This window comes from Rhododendron vialii, chromosome 12a (genome assembly GCF_030253575.1).
Source record: "Rhododendron vialii isolate Sample 1 chromosome 12a, ASM3025357v1".
Lineage (NCBI taxonomy): Eukaryota > Viridiplantae > Streptophyta > Magnoliopsida > Ericales > Ericaceae > Rhododendron > Rhododendron vialii.
In genome coordinates, this window is record NC_080568.1 from 1,229,300 (window position 1) to 1,247,579 (window position 18,280).

Below are 18,280 nucleotides of genomic sequence, written 5' to 3' on the forward strand. Positions count from 1 at the left end.
GAGAGAGAGAGGAGATCAAAAGCTTCAATCCTAATTTTTTACATTTTAAATTTTTTTGTTTAAAAAAAATAAAGAAAGAGAGAGAAATGGGGATGGGGGGTGGTTGAGTGCACAGCACCGTGCTGCGTATCTTCGAGCCGTTGGATTGTGCATCCGACGGCTCAGATCTCATTTTGACAACCAATGATCAAGAGCCATTCATTACCGAAATGAGATCTGAGCCGTCGGATGCACAATCCAACGGCTCGAAGGTGTGCAGCACGGTGCTGCGCATACCACTGCACAACACTATCCCCCAATTCGGGAGGGAGGGAGATGGTGGGTTGAATACGGAGAAAAAATTATTCTATGCCCTTGCAAGGGTACCGTCACGTGGTACTCTAAATTTATTTTTCACCACACACATCTTCTAGTGCATAGAATGAGATCAATGCTAGCGTGCATCGAACACGGGACCGAAGAGTAGGACCTGATGGATCGAAGAGTAGGACAGCACATCGTACGAATGAGTCTGACTGACTATATGCATTGAGAATGTTGATGACCTTTCTAATTGATAAATTCAATTCTTGCAGGTCCTTGATTTTTCTGTGAAGTAATGTTCGAATTCGCTTTCACTAGGGCCTGATGGATAATTTTTTTAGCGATTGCATTTCCTTAGCACGGAGGAGGAAGAACTGCAAAACAAAATGTCACATTGTAAGTTTCCTTTTGGAGACGATCAAACAGAGAAAGGGTGGAGAGATCATACCGGTTAAAAGTAGAAAATCTATTTCTTAGTATTTCCTCTCATCGTTTCATTTCCAATGATTCATCGCATGTTTTCAATGTCTCCTTCCGGTTTATTTTTCATGTATGCGACTTCTGGCTTTCGTTCCAACCTCTATTTTTTAGCTTTTTGAGTAGTGCTTGTGCCAGTTTGATTTGCATTTTGATTCATGGCAGTTCAATGACAACTCGGCTCTGCTAAGTATCGTGATGTTCCTGTGGTACGCTATTGTAGTTCAAATCTCCCATTGAATTTCCTCCATGTGTATATATGTTGTTCTGCTAAAATAATCTTCTTTTCTTCTCCACCCTGATATCGTGATATTCATTGTCAAAGAGGTTAGCTTTCCTTGGAGATCCTTTAGGACTTGGGAGCAATACACCCGTTCTGAACTCAGGCGCCTAAATATTTGCGACTCTCTCTGTTTCGAAGTACAAAGCCAGCCAAACCAACAAATCATTCCTTTGTCTCGTTATATCTTGTCAACATTGTTTTGTTGCGTGCCCTGTAAATGAGGAGATGGAACAAAACCAGATCGTATGAAGGAACTCTAAGTTGCATAGTGGCCGATAATGACGAAGAAGGCGGTGGCATGGGTACGGAGGACCACAACAATGACTGTCAACGGGTATCACTCCCTCCCTCTCTTTTTGATCTGGTTTTTTGAGGGGGGCCCTTCAACAAATTTTGTAAGGTTACAACTTTAGTTTGTTTTATATTGTGGACAATGCGGAGCAGAAACGGAAGCACTTGTGGGCTATGGTGGGCCAAGGCTCTCGCATAGTTTCGGTTTATTTATTTATTTATTTAAATCTCAATATGAATACTTCAAGTTCACACTAATCATGAAGTATTTTCAGAATTTGGAAAGTTTCAAACAACATTTCCAAGAATAGACCTTTATCATTTTGAGCATAATGTCGTTCGACATCCAAAATTCAAAGAATTGGAAAGTATTGCCAGGCTATGTCAATGGTTGATTGGGATTAGAAGACAACCTACTTTCTTGTTTACAAAGTGGTGGTACTTGTGTTTACTCTTCATAGTTCAGCTCCCCGTTCAGAAAATCCTAGTTCCGTCCATGAATTGTTGAGGCTGACATTTGGTTGAGAACCAAGTGCAAAGCTAATCTTACTTACAAGGCCTTGCTGATGAACTTAATGAATAAAATTGTGGTCATCTAGCTGAAAGGGGGACTGATTGTGGGGGGGAAATGACGGCCAATGACGTGTTTTGATAATTAATGCCCGCCAAGGACATTTTGTTCATTAACAAATGCTTTTAGCATGTCCTTAAAAGACATTAATTATCAAAACATGTCATGGGCCGTCATTTTCCCAATTGTGGGTGATGAAGACGGTGCCCAAGTTGCAAAGTTCATAGCCTGCAAAAGGTTTTGTAACTTTTTTTTTGGCAACCCCCTTGGGCATGACCATAGGGGCTCTCTACCCGCTAGTGGAATGTCCGGTTCAAGCCATAGCTACTGTCCGTGAAGACAGATTGTCACTACGGCACCATCTGGGTACAAGATGACTTAGACTCCACCCCCATTATCGGTGAGACTCAAACCCGAGTCTCTGCTAGGGGGTGTGGTGAGCTGAGCCATCCAGGCTATCACCTTGGATGGTGTTTTGTAACTGTTCATAAGACTGTATTTGTGGTGAAGGTATTTGGAAGTATTTTTCTGCTCGACGGGTCGTTCTATTGAGCACATCCTTGGAGATTTCATTTTCCATGTTAGGAATAATATGGATACGTTATGGTTTTGGTGCTTTAATGGGTTGATGCTACCCTCAACTATTTGCTCGGCGGATTTCTGCAGATTACAAAATGGCATCGCAAACTTTCACGTAATTGTTTCTGACTGTCGTGTATCCAGCCAAGATTTAAATAATTATGTGTTCTAGTCTAAAAGGGCAAACGTCCATTGCCATAACTATGATTTCCAAGATCTTTTTTTTTTTGTCCAAGTCCAAGTGCGATAAAATATATATATATATATATATATATATATATATATATATATATATATATATATATGTATGTATATATATATGTCTATGTCTCTGTTATGGAGGCATCAACATAAATAATCAACACTTACAATTAAATTTATCCATTACAAATGAAGGTGCACGAGAATGACAATAGAAAATAGTTATACCATTATGAGTTGAAGTAACCACGACAGAGTGGACCTAAGTTTAATTGAAGATGTCAATCAAACAAGTTAAGAGGTTGGCATGTGCTAGAAAAATATCAAAGAGAGCATCAAGATTGGAAGAAACCTACAAAATGTCCTTTGAAGATAAACTAAGTTGTTGAACGCATGTTGATATTGAAGAAAAAAGTGTCTCGAAATACAAAAGGCCGCGTATCAAAAGTAGCTTCGAAAAGGCATTGGCACTCTACTGCAGGGGTATAAGTGCTTTAATTTATCATCACTCTCGCTTGACTAGTGACCCTATCCACATGAAGGAGAAACAATCCTTTTCAGAACTTGACTGTGGTCTCAACTTTGTTGTGGTAACACCAAATCAGTAGTGAGCCAGTGAACTTAAAACAAAACAAGCATTAGTAGCCCTAAGAAAAAGACAGATGACAAATTCCATCAAATTCCAAAAGTATCAGAAGCGAACAAGCTACATTGGTCAGAGTACAAAACATCAATTTACGTCACGGAGCATCAAATGCAATAAATGGAAACAAAATTCCTTCTATAACACCCCTTCATAGAGTATGACCCATGGAACCTTCCCCTTCTCCTAAGCTGAATAACTTCATCTTCCATTTGGTGGTTTCCGGGAACTCTTCTTCGATCCACTCTCCTCGCTCCTCCCGGAGACCTGCACACAAGGCATAGGGCTGTGGACAGCCTTACACCCCTCTGCCGATCAAGTAAGAACGTGAAGGAAAAGGGGAAAGTACTGTAACTAGGAGAAACGGCGTACCTCTTCTAGGGTTTATCCTCTAGTACTATAGGCAGGATGTGGGACACAGGTACGACTTGATACAGACATGTGGATACAAAGAGTATCAGACACATGTCCTAAAAGTATCGATCTCCGATCGTGTCAATATGAACACATCTCGCTTATAATAACATGCATGCATACATCCCTTGCAATTAGACAAATAAGGCAGGCACGCTTGCTCCCCTAGTAAAGCGTGCGTGGCACTCGCCCATGACGTCACCCATAACCACTACGGTCATGCTTACTCCAAACAATATTTGAAATCTATAATACAAACGAAGTGTTTGGAAGAGATATGTCATTCTTCAGACATTCAATCACATGCTTATACCCTAGCTGTAGAAGCACTGAGGGCACAGGACGAGCATCACCGTCTAGCGGGACTAGGTGTTTCCCACCCCGCACCAACACAGGATGTCACATGTTAGGAGGAGGTCCATCACAGCTACAAAGAGCTGGAGGCAGCAACCAACAGGGGAACATGACGTCAATGTTGTAGAAGATGTGGACGAGATCCAAGCAGTGGAGGGGCAGGTAAAGGAGAGGTTAGCGGAGAAATCACAGGTAGAGGAGGAGTCACAGGTAGAGAGGATTATAGATATGGAGGATGGGGGCCAATTAGGTGAGAGTGGGGCCTATACGTTATACGGAGGGGGCACCCAGCGAGCAGAAGGGGTAACTCAGGTTAGGAACGCCAATCAACCCATTTCATGGCCCTCCGATTCCATTGTGGCCCAAAGTTGGGTGATTTCACTAATGGATGCTTTTGATTGGGGATCTAAACATCTATCCCCTTTGGAATTCCCTTCATTATTACCCGTCCAAGTGTTTGACAATTTAGTACTTTCTGCGTCTAAAATCCTCCATAAGGAGCCCAATTGTGTTACCGTTGACGGGTTGGGTGCCCATTCAAGCATTGTGGTGGTTGGGGACATTCACGGGCAGTTGCATGACTTGCTTTTTCTGCTACAGAATGCGGGTTTTCCAACAGATAACAATGTTTTTGTTTTTAATAGAGATTACGTGGATAGGGGGGCTTGGGGTTTTGGGACAATCTGCATAAAACAAAAACTCTAAGCCCCCTATCCACGTAACCTCCATTAAAAACAAAAATCATGTTATCCGCCGGAAAACCCACATTCTGTATCAGGCAAATCAATTCATACAACTGCCCGTGAACGTCCACAACCACTACAACGCTCGAATTGGCACCCAAGCTGTCAACGGTAACACAATTGGCTCTTTATGGAGGATTTAAGACGCCGAAAATACCATATTATCAAACACGTGGACAAGTAACAATAAAGGAACAAGTAACAATAAAGGAAACTTCGAAAGGGCTAAATGTCTAAATCCTCAATCAAAAGTGTCCATCGGTGAAGTCACACAACTTTGGGTCACAAGGAAATCAGAGGGTCGTGAGATGGGTTGACCGGCATTCCCAACCCGAGTTACCCATTCTGCTCCCTGAGTGCCCCCTCCGTTTAACGTATAGGCCTCATTACCACCTAATTGGCCCCCATCCTCCATCTCTATAATCCTCTCCACTCCTCATCTACCTCTGATTCCTCAGCCAACCCCTCCTCTACTTGCCCCTTCATTGCCAAGACCTCGTTCACATCTTCTACAACATTGATGTCATGTTTCCCTCTTCTACCTATGTTGTTGTCTCCTGCTCTTCGTAGCTGTGATTGACCTCCTCCTGACATGTGAGGTCCTGCGCTGGTAGGGGTGGGAAACACCTAGTCTCGCCAGACGATGATGCTCGTCATGTGCCCTCAGCACTTCTACAACTAGGGTATAAGGATGTAACTGAACATCTAAAGAACAACATCTCTCTTCCAAACACTTCATCTATATTATAAGTTTGAACTATTGGTTGGAGTGAACACAATGCCATAACCGAAGTGGTTATGAGTGACGTCATCGGCGTGTGCCACACACGCCTTACTAGGGGAGCTAGTATGTCTGCCTCGCACGCCTTACTAGGGGAGCTAGTACGCTTGTCTTGTCTAATTACAAGGGATGTAAAGCTGAGAAGCACGAAAACTTCAAAGAAGGTGACGTATTCATATTGACATGACCGGAGATTGATACTTTTAGGACATAGGTTTGATACTCTTCGTATCCAAATGTCTGTATCAAGTCGTACCCGTGTCCTATATCCATATCCATGCTTCTTAGAAACCATGCTTTGAGGGAATTAAGCCAACTCTCTGGTTGCAATCATTATATCTACTGTCACACACTAATTCATTGTATGTGAACATAAATTCAATTTATGCTTCAGCTTATTGTGCTTTGTTCATAGTTTGTTGTTTCCATGTGTTTTCCATACTTAATACTGCTGATAGGAACCTTAAATTGGCAAAATGACATGAAATACAAGGAATTAAGAATGTAAAGAACTATCACCGATGGTAGTAGCCTCGTTGGTTGGGCCTCCCCCTTTCCGTAGGCAGGACTCGGTTTTGAGTCTTGCAAGTGGCATGGGATTGGGGACTTTGTGCTTCCACCAACGTGTATCTAGGTAGTGCCGTGGTGACAGCATGTTCTCACGGATAATAACTATGGCTCAACCAGACATTCCACTGGCGGGTAGGGAGCCTCTATGGTCACACCCAATGGGAGTTGTTACGCTGATTGCCCCCTCCCACCCTTTTACCCAATCAAAAAAAAAAAAGAATGTAAAGAACTGAATTAGTAATTGAAATTTGAATGTGACCCACCAAAGAAGAGATTAGGTGATTTCATCCTCCTCCTTCAGGTGTGGGCATGGGAGAGGTTACCATATATTTCTCCACGTCGTTTGGGAAAGTTGCAGATACGGTATTGTCGTACCACATGAGTCGCAACCAGCACCACTGAAAATATGTCATGCCAACTGCAAAAATTGATGTTCATTATGCGAAATCATACAAGGCTCGTGCTTGGTACCTTAACCAACAAATAAATGGATATGTGTGTGTGTAAATAACTCCATAATGACGTACTTCTTAAACTAAGACAAGTTTAATATTTTATTTATTGTTCATACCATGCAATGAGAGGATCCGGTTGCACTGGAAGAAGGTGACATCGCAGTGGAGCCATAAACGGAAACCTTTCCCACACCCAAACCTGGAAGAGGATGAGGCAACCCCCCTATCTCGTGTGTGGTCGGAACAGTAGCGCGGCGCAAGACCCTCTACAACCAAGCCAGTGCTCCACTCCCTTAGCCATACTGTCCTGCCACGTCTAATAGTGGCAAAAACAAAACATTAGGGGGAGATATTGGAACGACTTGTCTAAAAAATACTCCCTTCCATAAGATGCAAAATATGAGCCCTGTCATGTATCCTTTGCGTGACAAGTGTAAATTTCTACCTGTTACATAAGATAACTTCTTAAATACACGCTAGGAAACAAGTCTAATTATGAAAACAAAATACTTTGGTTCTCTATCTTAATGCAATCTAAAATACCACAAGTACTTTAATTACCTGATACTCCAAGTACATTCCTGTGACTTTGCCCCCATGTAACCTATTGCACTCCTTAGGCCAGCTATAGTCTGTTCTCCTTGTAATTGGCATACCGTTAACTCTCAGCCCCAATTGGATGCTTACATCCTATACGACATGTGGAACGTGTGCATCTCAGGTCGCCAATGCTCTACCAATGCTGTTATGAGATGCCAATCGGGTTGTATAAAAGGGACCTACAAAGACTTATCTAAAAGCTGCCTCGCAGCGTTGATAAGTTAGAGCCATTGAGTCTTCCGGCCCTAGAATTTCAATAACACAAATAAATAATCAAATAAAAATACATTTATCAATAACCATGATTATCTAAAGCAATGCATACATTTAAATCTCACACTACTGTTGATCAGTGTGACGCCTGTCGTGTCAAAACAATCATTGCCTGCATAACATTCAAGTCAATCAATTTTAGAACAATAATAGCTATTCAATGCTAGGTTTACATGCCAAATTGCCACATAAACCCTCAAAACAATTTGTCATCCCTATATTTGAAGCAAATATTGGAGATGCTCTTAGACTCTATCTAGGAACAGTCATGTTAAAAAGTTGGTCACGAGTCCATGTGTCCCAAACCTTGTCTTTAAGATCAGCCCTTGGATCGATGCGACATTTCTTCCAAAACTGTGTTTATGAATTTGTTGGCACCAGGGAGGAAACTGCGTGCCGATTCGACGTGGTTGAAGAGATGCAACTTAGGACACACGAACAACAGCCAATTTTTGAAGTATGCCATATGGGGAAGTTACCATAATGGGATACATATCTTGTATTCTTTTCTGAATCCTATGTACTGCATCGAGATACACATCGGCTACTGCTTATTGTAAGATACGTAAACAAGAGTACATACACGTTTCAAAGAATACTTATTCCCAATCTAACATGCAAGATGTACTGCATATGTTAAAAAATGAACTTCGACGAAAATATTTTTAAGTAATCAACCACAAAACATGATCCAGCAACAAAATTTATGGTGTCATGTATGGCGTAATGAAAGGTATCACAATCAAAGAAATTAAGCCTAAGAAATATTTAGAGATACGTATCTATTTTACCACTAAACGTACCGAATCCTAAGACACATATTGTATGCGTATCATAAGATTTCCTTTACTTAAGATACGCATCGGATTGCAGATTGTATCGAATCACACGATGCTTGTCTTGATTTGTAAAATTTAGGCAACACATGATATAGGAGCAAGACAAATTTTGAAGTATCTGCGTTTTATAGGTTATTCAATACTTATGGTTGGGATAGAGTGTAACGACATGATATCACCGCAAGCTTTCCATAGTAAGGCATTAAAACGAACTAGTGTGGGCAGCTAGGCAAGTAAATTGAAATGTAGAGGAGAACAGAATTAATCAAAGACAATTTATACCATTTTCTCAAATCAGCAGCCTAGGCGACCAATGAATCGGCGCATGTGACATTGATACATACGGGTCATCGCGATGCATAACACCATCATATGTCTCACCCTGAACAATGTGATATCCCCGATTATCCCACATGGCGATTGACGCTCCGTGGGTCTGCGCCCAATCATTCGCTCCCCCTCTCAAATCAACACCGTGGGGTGCATCAAATGACCAAGAAGAGGATGGAAGACAGTGGCGTCGAGGTGCTCTCTGCAGCTCTTGTTTGGAAATTGAGGAAAGTAGGAAAAAGTGAGAGAAAGGAAAATGAGGGGAAATGGGATGATAATAAGAGGAAAATTGTACTATTCATAATTCTAGAACCAATTCTAAATCCTTCTATTTTCTCTACTCTTTTCCTCCCAACCAAACAATGGGGGAGATTTTTTTTTAATCTTCTCTTCCTTTCCTTTCTCATATTTTCCGGAAGTTCCAAACAAATCGTAAACAATAACCGTTCCAAAATCATCCTAATAGAATATCGGTCCCCTACCAATAATTCTAAACAAATTCGAATATTGATACATATTTCACGAATATTAATACAATTTCACATATAGCAAGATATTTTTTTCAAATATCAATGCATATTTTACATATTATTCTCCGCCTTAGTGCGGATGTTAGCATTTTCTATAGGTTTACGATCGCAAGACTAATCTGATGCTGTTTCGGTCACAAGGAACCTGCTTTTTGAAGACGGGAGTTTGTAACAAAAAGAAAAATGATGAATATGACGTCGTTTTGGTAATTTTCAACACACGTTTTGAAGATGGGAGGTTGGTTAAAAAAAAGCAGAGCTGACGACGACGTTTGGATCCTATTTTGATCAATAAGTCAAAATTATGACTTATTGGTTTGTCTTTAATTATTGAAAAGAAAATCGCACTTGTTAGTTTTATGTATCAATTTTTTTTTTTTGACTTACAGATTCGTCTTGAACGAGAAAAATTGAAAAAGTAAAAAATTACTATTGAAACCCATAAATTTTTGAATAAAGACAAAAATAATTAAAAAAGTCTAAAAATTTAAAATTTGTTCATAATTTTTACTTTTTCAATTTCTTTCGTCAAGTCGAATCATTAAGCACAAAAATTCAACGCAAAACTAACAAATACGTAAAAAATTTGAATAAAAATGAAAAAAATAAATCGCTCAACTTTTTAATCCAAAACAAGTAAGCTCGATCACATCAGTAAGAAAGAGCAGAGCCCCATTGTTTTTGTTTTTGTTGTGGCCCTTCCTTCTTTGTGAGCCATTGGTTTTCCCTATTTCATATTATATCATTTCCCCATACCTGTCTATTATTATTGTTATTAAAATGAAGGAATTTGACTTCTTTGCACAAAGCCTAAGTCAAACTTGGGTTCTTGATCGATGCCCCTTCTTCCCATGCATGGTCCTGATATCACATTTCAGGAATAGGCGGCCTATTACAACACTTGGATATTTTTAATTGTGGCATGTAAAGCGAAGTCGGTTGATTGAATTAATTGAGTGCATCTTAGGTTTGGAGTTTGAGAATATAGAGAAATGTCGAAAGTCAATTTGACCGACGTCTAACCTCCTGAAAGACAAAAACGAAAAAAAGTTATATACTCCGAAAGAAAGTATCAAAACCCGTCGTCTCCCATTATCTAGCTAAAACCCACTATCATGTACTAAAACACGGAGTTGAAAAAAATTGGTATAGTATTCTGTGTATACTACTACTATTTATTAAAACATGCCTCACCAAACATTACATGCCTTGCATGCAAGCTTACTATGGTTTTTTTTTTTTTTTTTTTGTGCTCAATAAAAGTGCGGAGGATCATAAGGATTTCGGGGCAGACCTTGCGAGGGACCAAGCACCAAAAAGTTTGACTAATGTCTAACCACCTGAAAGACGAAAAATTATATACTCCGAAACAAAGTATCGGAACCCATCGTCTCCCACTATCGATCCCTGGAACCCACTATCATGTAGTATAACACAGAGTTGACAAAAATTGGCATAGTATTTTTTTGTATACTATTTATTAAAACACGCCTCGCCAAACATTACATACTTTGATTTTTTTTTTTTTTTTTTGTGCTCAAAAAAAGTGTGGAGGAACTGACCGGCTATAGCAACTGCATGCTCTCGCCATGATTATAAGGATTCCAGATCCGAGGTAGACCTCGCGAGGGACCAAGCACCAAAAAGTTACTAATTTCTATCGTTCCACGGAGGGCTACCGGATCAGAGGCCACCACTGGGCTAGTTAGTTGGCGTCCAAATTAAGGCACGTTTTTATACGACTTTTACACATGGAGGGAGAGAGAGAGAGAATATGAAAACAAGCAAAGTTGAGAGTTTTAGGAGGACAAGCAAAAGCAAATGTCAAAAAGTCTATGCTTTGACATTATACATGGACAGAATAATAGACAATTGCCATCTTTTTATGTAATTATGCAAAAAGACAGATCTGTAATGGAAAAGCTCATTAGACTTTGCATTGCTCCAATGTCCTTTTTCTACCTCCAAGAAATAAGCAGTACTCCATATTTTTTTTCTTTTTCATTTGTCAGGAGCCGGTTAAAGCCGGAACAATTGCTTCATACGGACTGATCCTAAAAGAGTCCGTCAAACGGCTGCTACGTTTTTTCCTCCCTTCTCTCTCTTTCTAATTTTATTTAAAAAATAAATAAAATTGTAAGAATTTAGGATTGGATGTTTGGACTTTGGAGTATTTTGAGCCCAACTACATTTGCTTATAGTATCGTATAGATGTGCAAATATGGTGGTCAAGTCCTTAACATTTAAGGGTCTGCTCTGTCTTAAGATATTGAGAGAGGCGGGGTAGAAATTTGAGTACTTTCCTATTCTCTCTCTCCACTTCCTTCAACCGACTAAGTGGAGAAGTCCATCTTTTAGTGCATCTCCACCTGGCCAACCTTAACTCTTATTTTACGCAAACTCAAATTTTGAAGTAAAACCATCTTAAAATCTACCCCACCGACTCAAATATATACCAAATTGAATGATACTAAAAATTTCATCAAATCGAAGGAAGACTCAAGTCTTTACTCATATTTTGCAAGATAATTTCCAAATTTATAACTATGTCGTTAATGAAGCTTTTACTCAAATTTATGCTTATTTGAGTTTTCTCATTGGAGTAATTCATATTCAAATGAAGCTTTACTCAAATTTGAGCTAAAATATAAGTTAGGGTTGGCCATGCTCTTATACACCCTTAGTCACATAATCCTTGAGAATTAATGCATGTCCTCCATTCTCGCTCTCAATCATTGCTCTCCGTTTGAGTTGTCGCAAAATATTTTAGTAGTTTGAGATGTTTATTATCAAAGTCGCTTTCAGACTCGCACCCCGCTCACGCAAACACGTGATGCGAACTATGTGACTTTACTATCTCAGAAACAGTAGAAACTCGATCGTTACTTGAATGGACAAAACTCTAGTTATTGAGTTCTGGTTTTACACCTCTAAAGTTGGGTGAGACCATGATCGACGTAGTGAATCTTTAAAGGTGGATTTCTGTGGCAATTTCTTCAACACGCCAAAATACCCATTTTTACGTGTCTATATAATCCTTGTTAGATTTTCACATCTAGCCACCCAAGAAAAGTTAATATAACCGATCGAGAAGTTCCCCGTGGTAACTAATTTTAAGAAATTTATTGAACTAAAAACTAGCACAACTGGTTCAACATCGGCGTTGAGCAGCTTTTCTTATTTTGTTTTGTTGTTTCTGTTGTATTTTGTATGGTTGTTGTAGTTATACATTATTTTTCGTATTAATATAACTGAAATGATCTTACTTGTCGGGAAAAAAAAAAACTAGCACAACTTATACTGAATTTGGAGAGTCGATTTTATCAAAGGATCTCCATACTGTCTAGGAGGACAATTAATTTCATCCAATGTCGGTGAGCATTCCTTAAGATGGGCACAATAATTTCATATACCTACAGGCGATAAATCTAAAAACACAAAAACCCATAAAATTAAGTAAGAACTATATATAATTGGGAGCTAATTAATATTAGAGAAAATAAGTATGGTCTATCATTAGTAAAAACAAAAGGAAGATAAAGGCCATTATTCTTATGAATATTATAGCTTGTACAATGTTAAGGGCGCCCCGTTCCGCTAAGGTTAAACTTATTTTTCGTTTTACGAGATAGGTCATTCTTTCACAATACATGACTTTTAATTCAAAAAATAAGTACTTATTTTTGTTATGCAACGCATCCTAAGAACGTGAAATAATCTCTTTAATAAACTTTATTTCCCCTGTGTTTAATATTCAAATAGGGGTAGCTAGCAAACTAGGGTTGATCCAAGCTTGCTCGTCTCTTGTTAATAAGATCGACTTAGGAATTCAAAAAGTGACAAACCTTTACGTACAGAAGAAAACCAAAACACAAAAGTGGCCGGGGAATTCAAAGTCACATGCATGGGAAAGGAGACAAGTTTGCTCAATTGGTGGGAACACTTTTACTCATTCAAAGGTCTTGTATTGAAGCATAACTATATTATATAGTATGTAGCATTATTTTAGTCAATACCATATTCCAAATGGTCCAATATCACCCATGCAATGCAACAAGAACAACAAATTAAGAATTAACTAAGGAAAATATTGTTGGAAATTAAAATACAACACCAACACTAATGGCTTTGACGGCAACGGCATGTTTGTCTGCTCCCAACAATTGAGACCCCCTTTCTTTCTCTTGTCCCCACCCCATACATACATAGGCATAGCTAATATATACTACCTAGCTATGACCTACGTACGTATTCGCCAATCGATAGAAGTATGGATAGATTCAAGAGAATTTTGGAGACAAACTTAATTTTTGATAATGTCTGTACAAATTAGTACGTAGTTGCTCTAAAAAAAATATTGTTGGAAATAAAAATACAACACCAACACCAAGGGCTTTGACGGCAACGGCATGTTTGTCTGCTCCCAACAATTGAGACCCCTTTCTTTCTCTTGTCCCCCCCCCCCCCCCCCCCCCCCCCCATACATACATACATAGGCATAGCTAATATATACTACCTAGCTATGACCTACGTACGTATTCGCCAATTGATAGAAGTATGGATAGATTCAAGAGAATTTTAGAGACAAACTTAATTTTTGATAATGTCTGTACAAATTAGTTCGTAGTTGCTCTAAAAAAGTTGTCACTGATCAACAAGCACCCCCCAAATAACTTCGCTAATTAAGCTAATATATCATATAGTTTTGAAGGTAACATCTTAAGCACACCTCAACTGATTTTAGAGTCTTGATCGGAATTATTGATTAGATACACTTTCAATAGCTTTGAGGGTTGTTCGCTGGCGGTGAAAATCGAATCGAACCTGCTAATTAAATTAGCGAAATACATCTGTCTGCATCAAGGCAGACATCCCCTACTACTCTTTTGATTATTCATTTCTTTTTTTTTTTTTGGGGGGGGGGGGGTGTGTGTTTGGTGAATAAAAGCTTAGTCATGAAGATTAAAGTTTATGTTCCCATTTTTCATATAGGTGTTCTATCAGCAATCTGCAATCGAAGATTAGTCATTCGTAGTATATTGAAATTAATTAAATATATAAATTCACTGTGCAATTAATGTCTAACATTAACTAATTAATTTCATTTATTTCTTACATTACCAAACAAAAATGCGAACATCAATAGGAGCCCGACCATCTCTTTTTTGTCTTCTTGTAATGGAAATTTACAATGTTGTCCTTCTATGTGTGGATGTGAGTATATAAATGAGAGAGAGTATTTAGAGTGGGACGTCAACTATCACTTTCAGGTTCTCTCTTGCCATTCTCTAATTTCTCTTTTGTTTAAGGCCATTTTTTAATTAATGCTTTAATTTATACCCAACTTTGTTCTTCATAGCTCAAGTTTCATGACTTGGACTATTTGTTGTGCCCCAGGCGGCCAACTGCGAGGCCCACCATGACCTGGTGATACGATCAGACTCGTTCGCGTGTGTTCCATTAATTCAGATAAGTAAATATTTATTTTTTAAATTAAAGGGGAGATATTATGAATGAATGACCTGTTTCGTAAAGCGGATAATGAGTACTTAAAAATAAGAACCTCAGCGAAACGGGACTTATATTTGTCGTCTTGGTCGTTGATAAATCAGATTAATCACATCAAAATTACGTGGTATCTATATGCTAATATGATGCTAAGATCAACTTTATAAATGCATAACGATCACGTTCATAACTACTGATGTCTGATAAACATTAATTTCTTTTATACGATTGACTCTCAACGAGTCGAAACAAATAGTAATATTCATGAAATCGAACACCAAGTGAACTTCCACGAAAGGATTGGATCAAGTTGAGAAATAAAAAGATAATCCAAACACAGGCGTCTAAACTATTTACATATATCTTCTTACACATTTGGATCAGACCACTAATGAAAATAGTAGTTCGTATTGTCATGTTTGGCTTCTGGCTAAATTTGGGGTTTGGATCTTGGATGGACATAGGATTGTTCCTAGTGATGTTTACTCGGTTGGGTCTCGTGTTAGGAATTTGATATCTTCACTCCCTGTTCCAATTAATCTTTATAACAATTTCAGAGATTAATGAATTATTTTTGCCTTTCAAAACAATTACTAGTTCGTATAGCTTTCACGTATTGCGTAATTGATATGCACTTGTAACAGCATACTTTGGTTGACTAAAATTTATTAGGTTGTTGAAGCTCTTAAGTGATTTTCAAAAGAAAAAAAAGCTCTTAAGTGCACACCAATTAATGACATCATTAATTACTTGTTTCCCATTATATGGGAAATCCACATTTAGTTAATATGTCGCCCTATTATGAAAATATGTGTTCAACTTGTTTACCACTCCCGTATTCTTAGTAAATTTTGGGTTATCAAAATCTTACTCTACAATAGGACTGTAAACGATCTGAGTCGAGCTTTGTCGAGCTCGGCTCGTTTACTGAACGAGTCAAAAATTTGAGCTCAAGTTTGAGCCTTAACAAGCCGAACTTAGTGATTATTTACTAAACGATCCTCTTAAATCGAGTTGAGCTTAGCTCCACTCGGTTTGTTTACTAAATGAGCTGTAAACTTGAGCTCGAGATTAATTAAAAAGAGGAAAGTGAAAATTCATTAGCAAAATAATATCCTAAACGCACTTCTATTTTTGTCATTGACGTCTCATGGTGAATTAAATTTATGAGAGAGAGAGAGAGAGAGAGAGAGAGAGAGAGAGAGAGAGTATTTTGAGTGGGACGTCAACTATCACTTTCGGGTTCTCTCTTGCCATTCTCTAATTTCTCTTTTGTTTAAGACCATTTTTTAATTAATGCTTTAATTTATACCCAACTTTATTCTTCATAGCTCAAGTTTCATGACTTGGACTATTTGTTGTGCCCCAGGCGGCCAACTGCGAGGCCCACCATGACATGGTGATACGATCAAGCTCGTTCGCGTGTGTTCCACTTACTCAAATAAATAAGTACAGTATTTATTCTTTGAATTAAAAATAATGTATTGTGAGCGAATGCATGACTTATTTCGTAAATCGGATAATAGGTACTCACAAAATCAGAATCTTAGACGAACGGGGCCTAAATTTGTCATCCTGGTCGTCGATAAATAAGATTGATCAGACATCAAAATTACAAGGTATCGATTTGCTGATACAATTCTCAAAACGGCATATAAATGCATTACGATCATGTTCATAACTACTAAAGTCTAATGAATATTTCTTTGGGAGATTTAGTGATAAGTCCACTCAACGAGTAGAAAAAAATTAAAAGGTACTGTTCATGAAATCGAACACCAAGCCTATATGTTTGGTAACACTGCCACATTTTTAATTCCTGTTTTCTATTTACTGAAATCAATTTCTACTTGTCCTAATTAAGAAAAAAGTGAACCCCACAAAAGGATTGGATCGAGTTGAGAATTAAAAAGATAATTCCAAACACAGGCGTCTAAACTATTTACATTTTCTTGCACAATTGGATCAGACCATTAATTTTATTATTGAAAATAGTACTAGTTCGTATAGCCTTCACGTATTGCGTACGCATATGCAATTGTGACAGCATACTTTTGATGACTTAAAATAATTTTTAGTTTGTTGAAGTTCTTTAATTGCACACCAATTAATGACATCATTAATTACTTGTTTCCAATTACTACATGGGAGTCCACATTTAGTTAATCTGTCGCCCTATTACGAAAATATGTGTGTTCAACTTGTTGACCACTCCTGTGCTATCTTGGAAAGCACTTCAAAAATTGATGAAAGGGTTCCAAAAACACGTCGTTTTATGTATTAACACAGTTCAATTTTGAAGCCCCTCTATTAATTTTTAGAGTAAAATCACAATCCTTTGGGTTATCGATAAATATATCTTAATCTGCAGTATAGTAGGATTGCAAATGAGCTGAGCCGAGCCGAGCCGAGTTTTGTCGAGCTTGAGCTCGGCTCGTTTACTAAATGAACCAAAAACTTGAGTTTCAGCTCGACTCGAGCCTTAACGAGTTGAGCTTAGTCATTTACTAAACGAGCCTCTTTAATCAAGCCTTAAATTCAAAGTCGAGCTCGCCGAGCTTTAACGAAAGCTGTTCGGATCATTTGCATCCCTACTATGCAAAAGACTACTTGGTGGTCAGGTAATATGAATAATCCCTCGTAAATGAGATGGTTCTATAGAATTCCAAACTCGAACTAAAAGGTCCAAAATGAGTACCATTGAAATTTCCAAGTCAATATGAGACCGTATGAGTTGTTAAAGATAATCATGATTAAAGCGTGTGGTAAGTAATAAAAGAGAGGTCTAAATTTAATATTATATTAAATGGCAAAAAGAGTCAAATAAAATATGTCATCCCGTATTCTAAGGTCAAATCCCCTTCCCATGTTAAAACCTATCACTCCTCGTCCTTTCTCTATCTGTATCTTCTTTCTCTCTCTACAAATGGTCGGTCAAAGTTATAGGAGTACTTAAATCTTTTAATTAATTAGTGGCAAACTTAAAAAGTATACTAATAAATTCATTATAGTAAAAATATGTGTAAGCTAGTCTAGACACATAGTTATAAAAAAAATTGATTTTTGTTGTATAAATAGTTGGCCAAATATATATTTAAGTCCATTAGTTTTTTTTTTGAGCTGTGGAAAAAGATTTCATTAATCTTTGAGAAATGACATAAAAGTTAAACGGATTACGGACACACCAACATAAAAGCCACTCAAGAACCAACCCCAATAGAACAATAAGAAGTCAACCAAAACACAACAAGCCTAAAACAACCCAACAAACATACAAACATAGCAAACTAAAGCCAAAAGAAACAAAAAAAATCGCCAAGAGAAATCGACCAAAACACCTCCATACCTTGGAATTAAAATTCCATATAAACGGAGGCTCCTTAATTGGAGACCAAATTTAAAGAATATAGTTACATATATCATCCTATTATAACTAGTTTTGGCTCATTTGTCAATTAAATAAATGGCCAATGATCTTAATGGATGAATGATAGGGTCGATTAGAGATAGTTTTTGAACCGATTGGGAGTGAAAT

General features: G+C 38.1%; 1 protein-coding gene across 1 annotated transcript; it reads left to right on the plus strand.

The window, feature by feature from the left end:
* The first annotated feature begins 4,158 nt into the window (after positions 1 to 4,158).
* Positions 4,159 to 5,048, plus strand: LOC131311537 (serine/threonine-protein phosphatase 7-like). Its single transcript, XM_058339035.1, has one exon. The coding sequence runs from the start codon at positions 4,159 to 4,161 to the stop codon at positions 4,819 to 4,821; it is 663 nt and encodes a 220-aa protein (XP_058195018.1). The 3' UTR covers positions 4,822 to 5,048.
* The last annotated feature ends 13,232 nt before the right edge of the window (positions 5,049 to 18,280 follow it).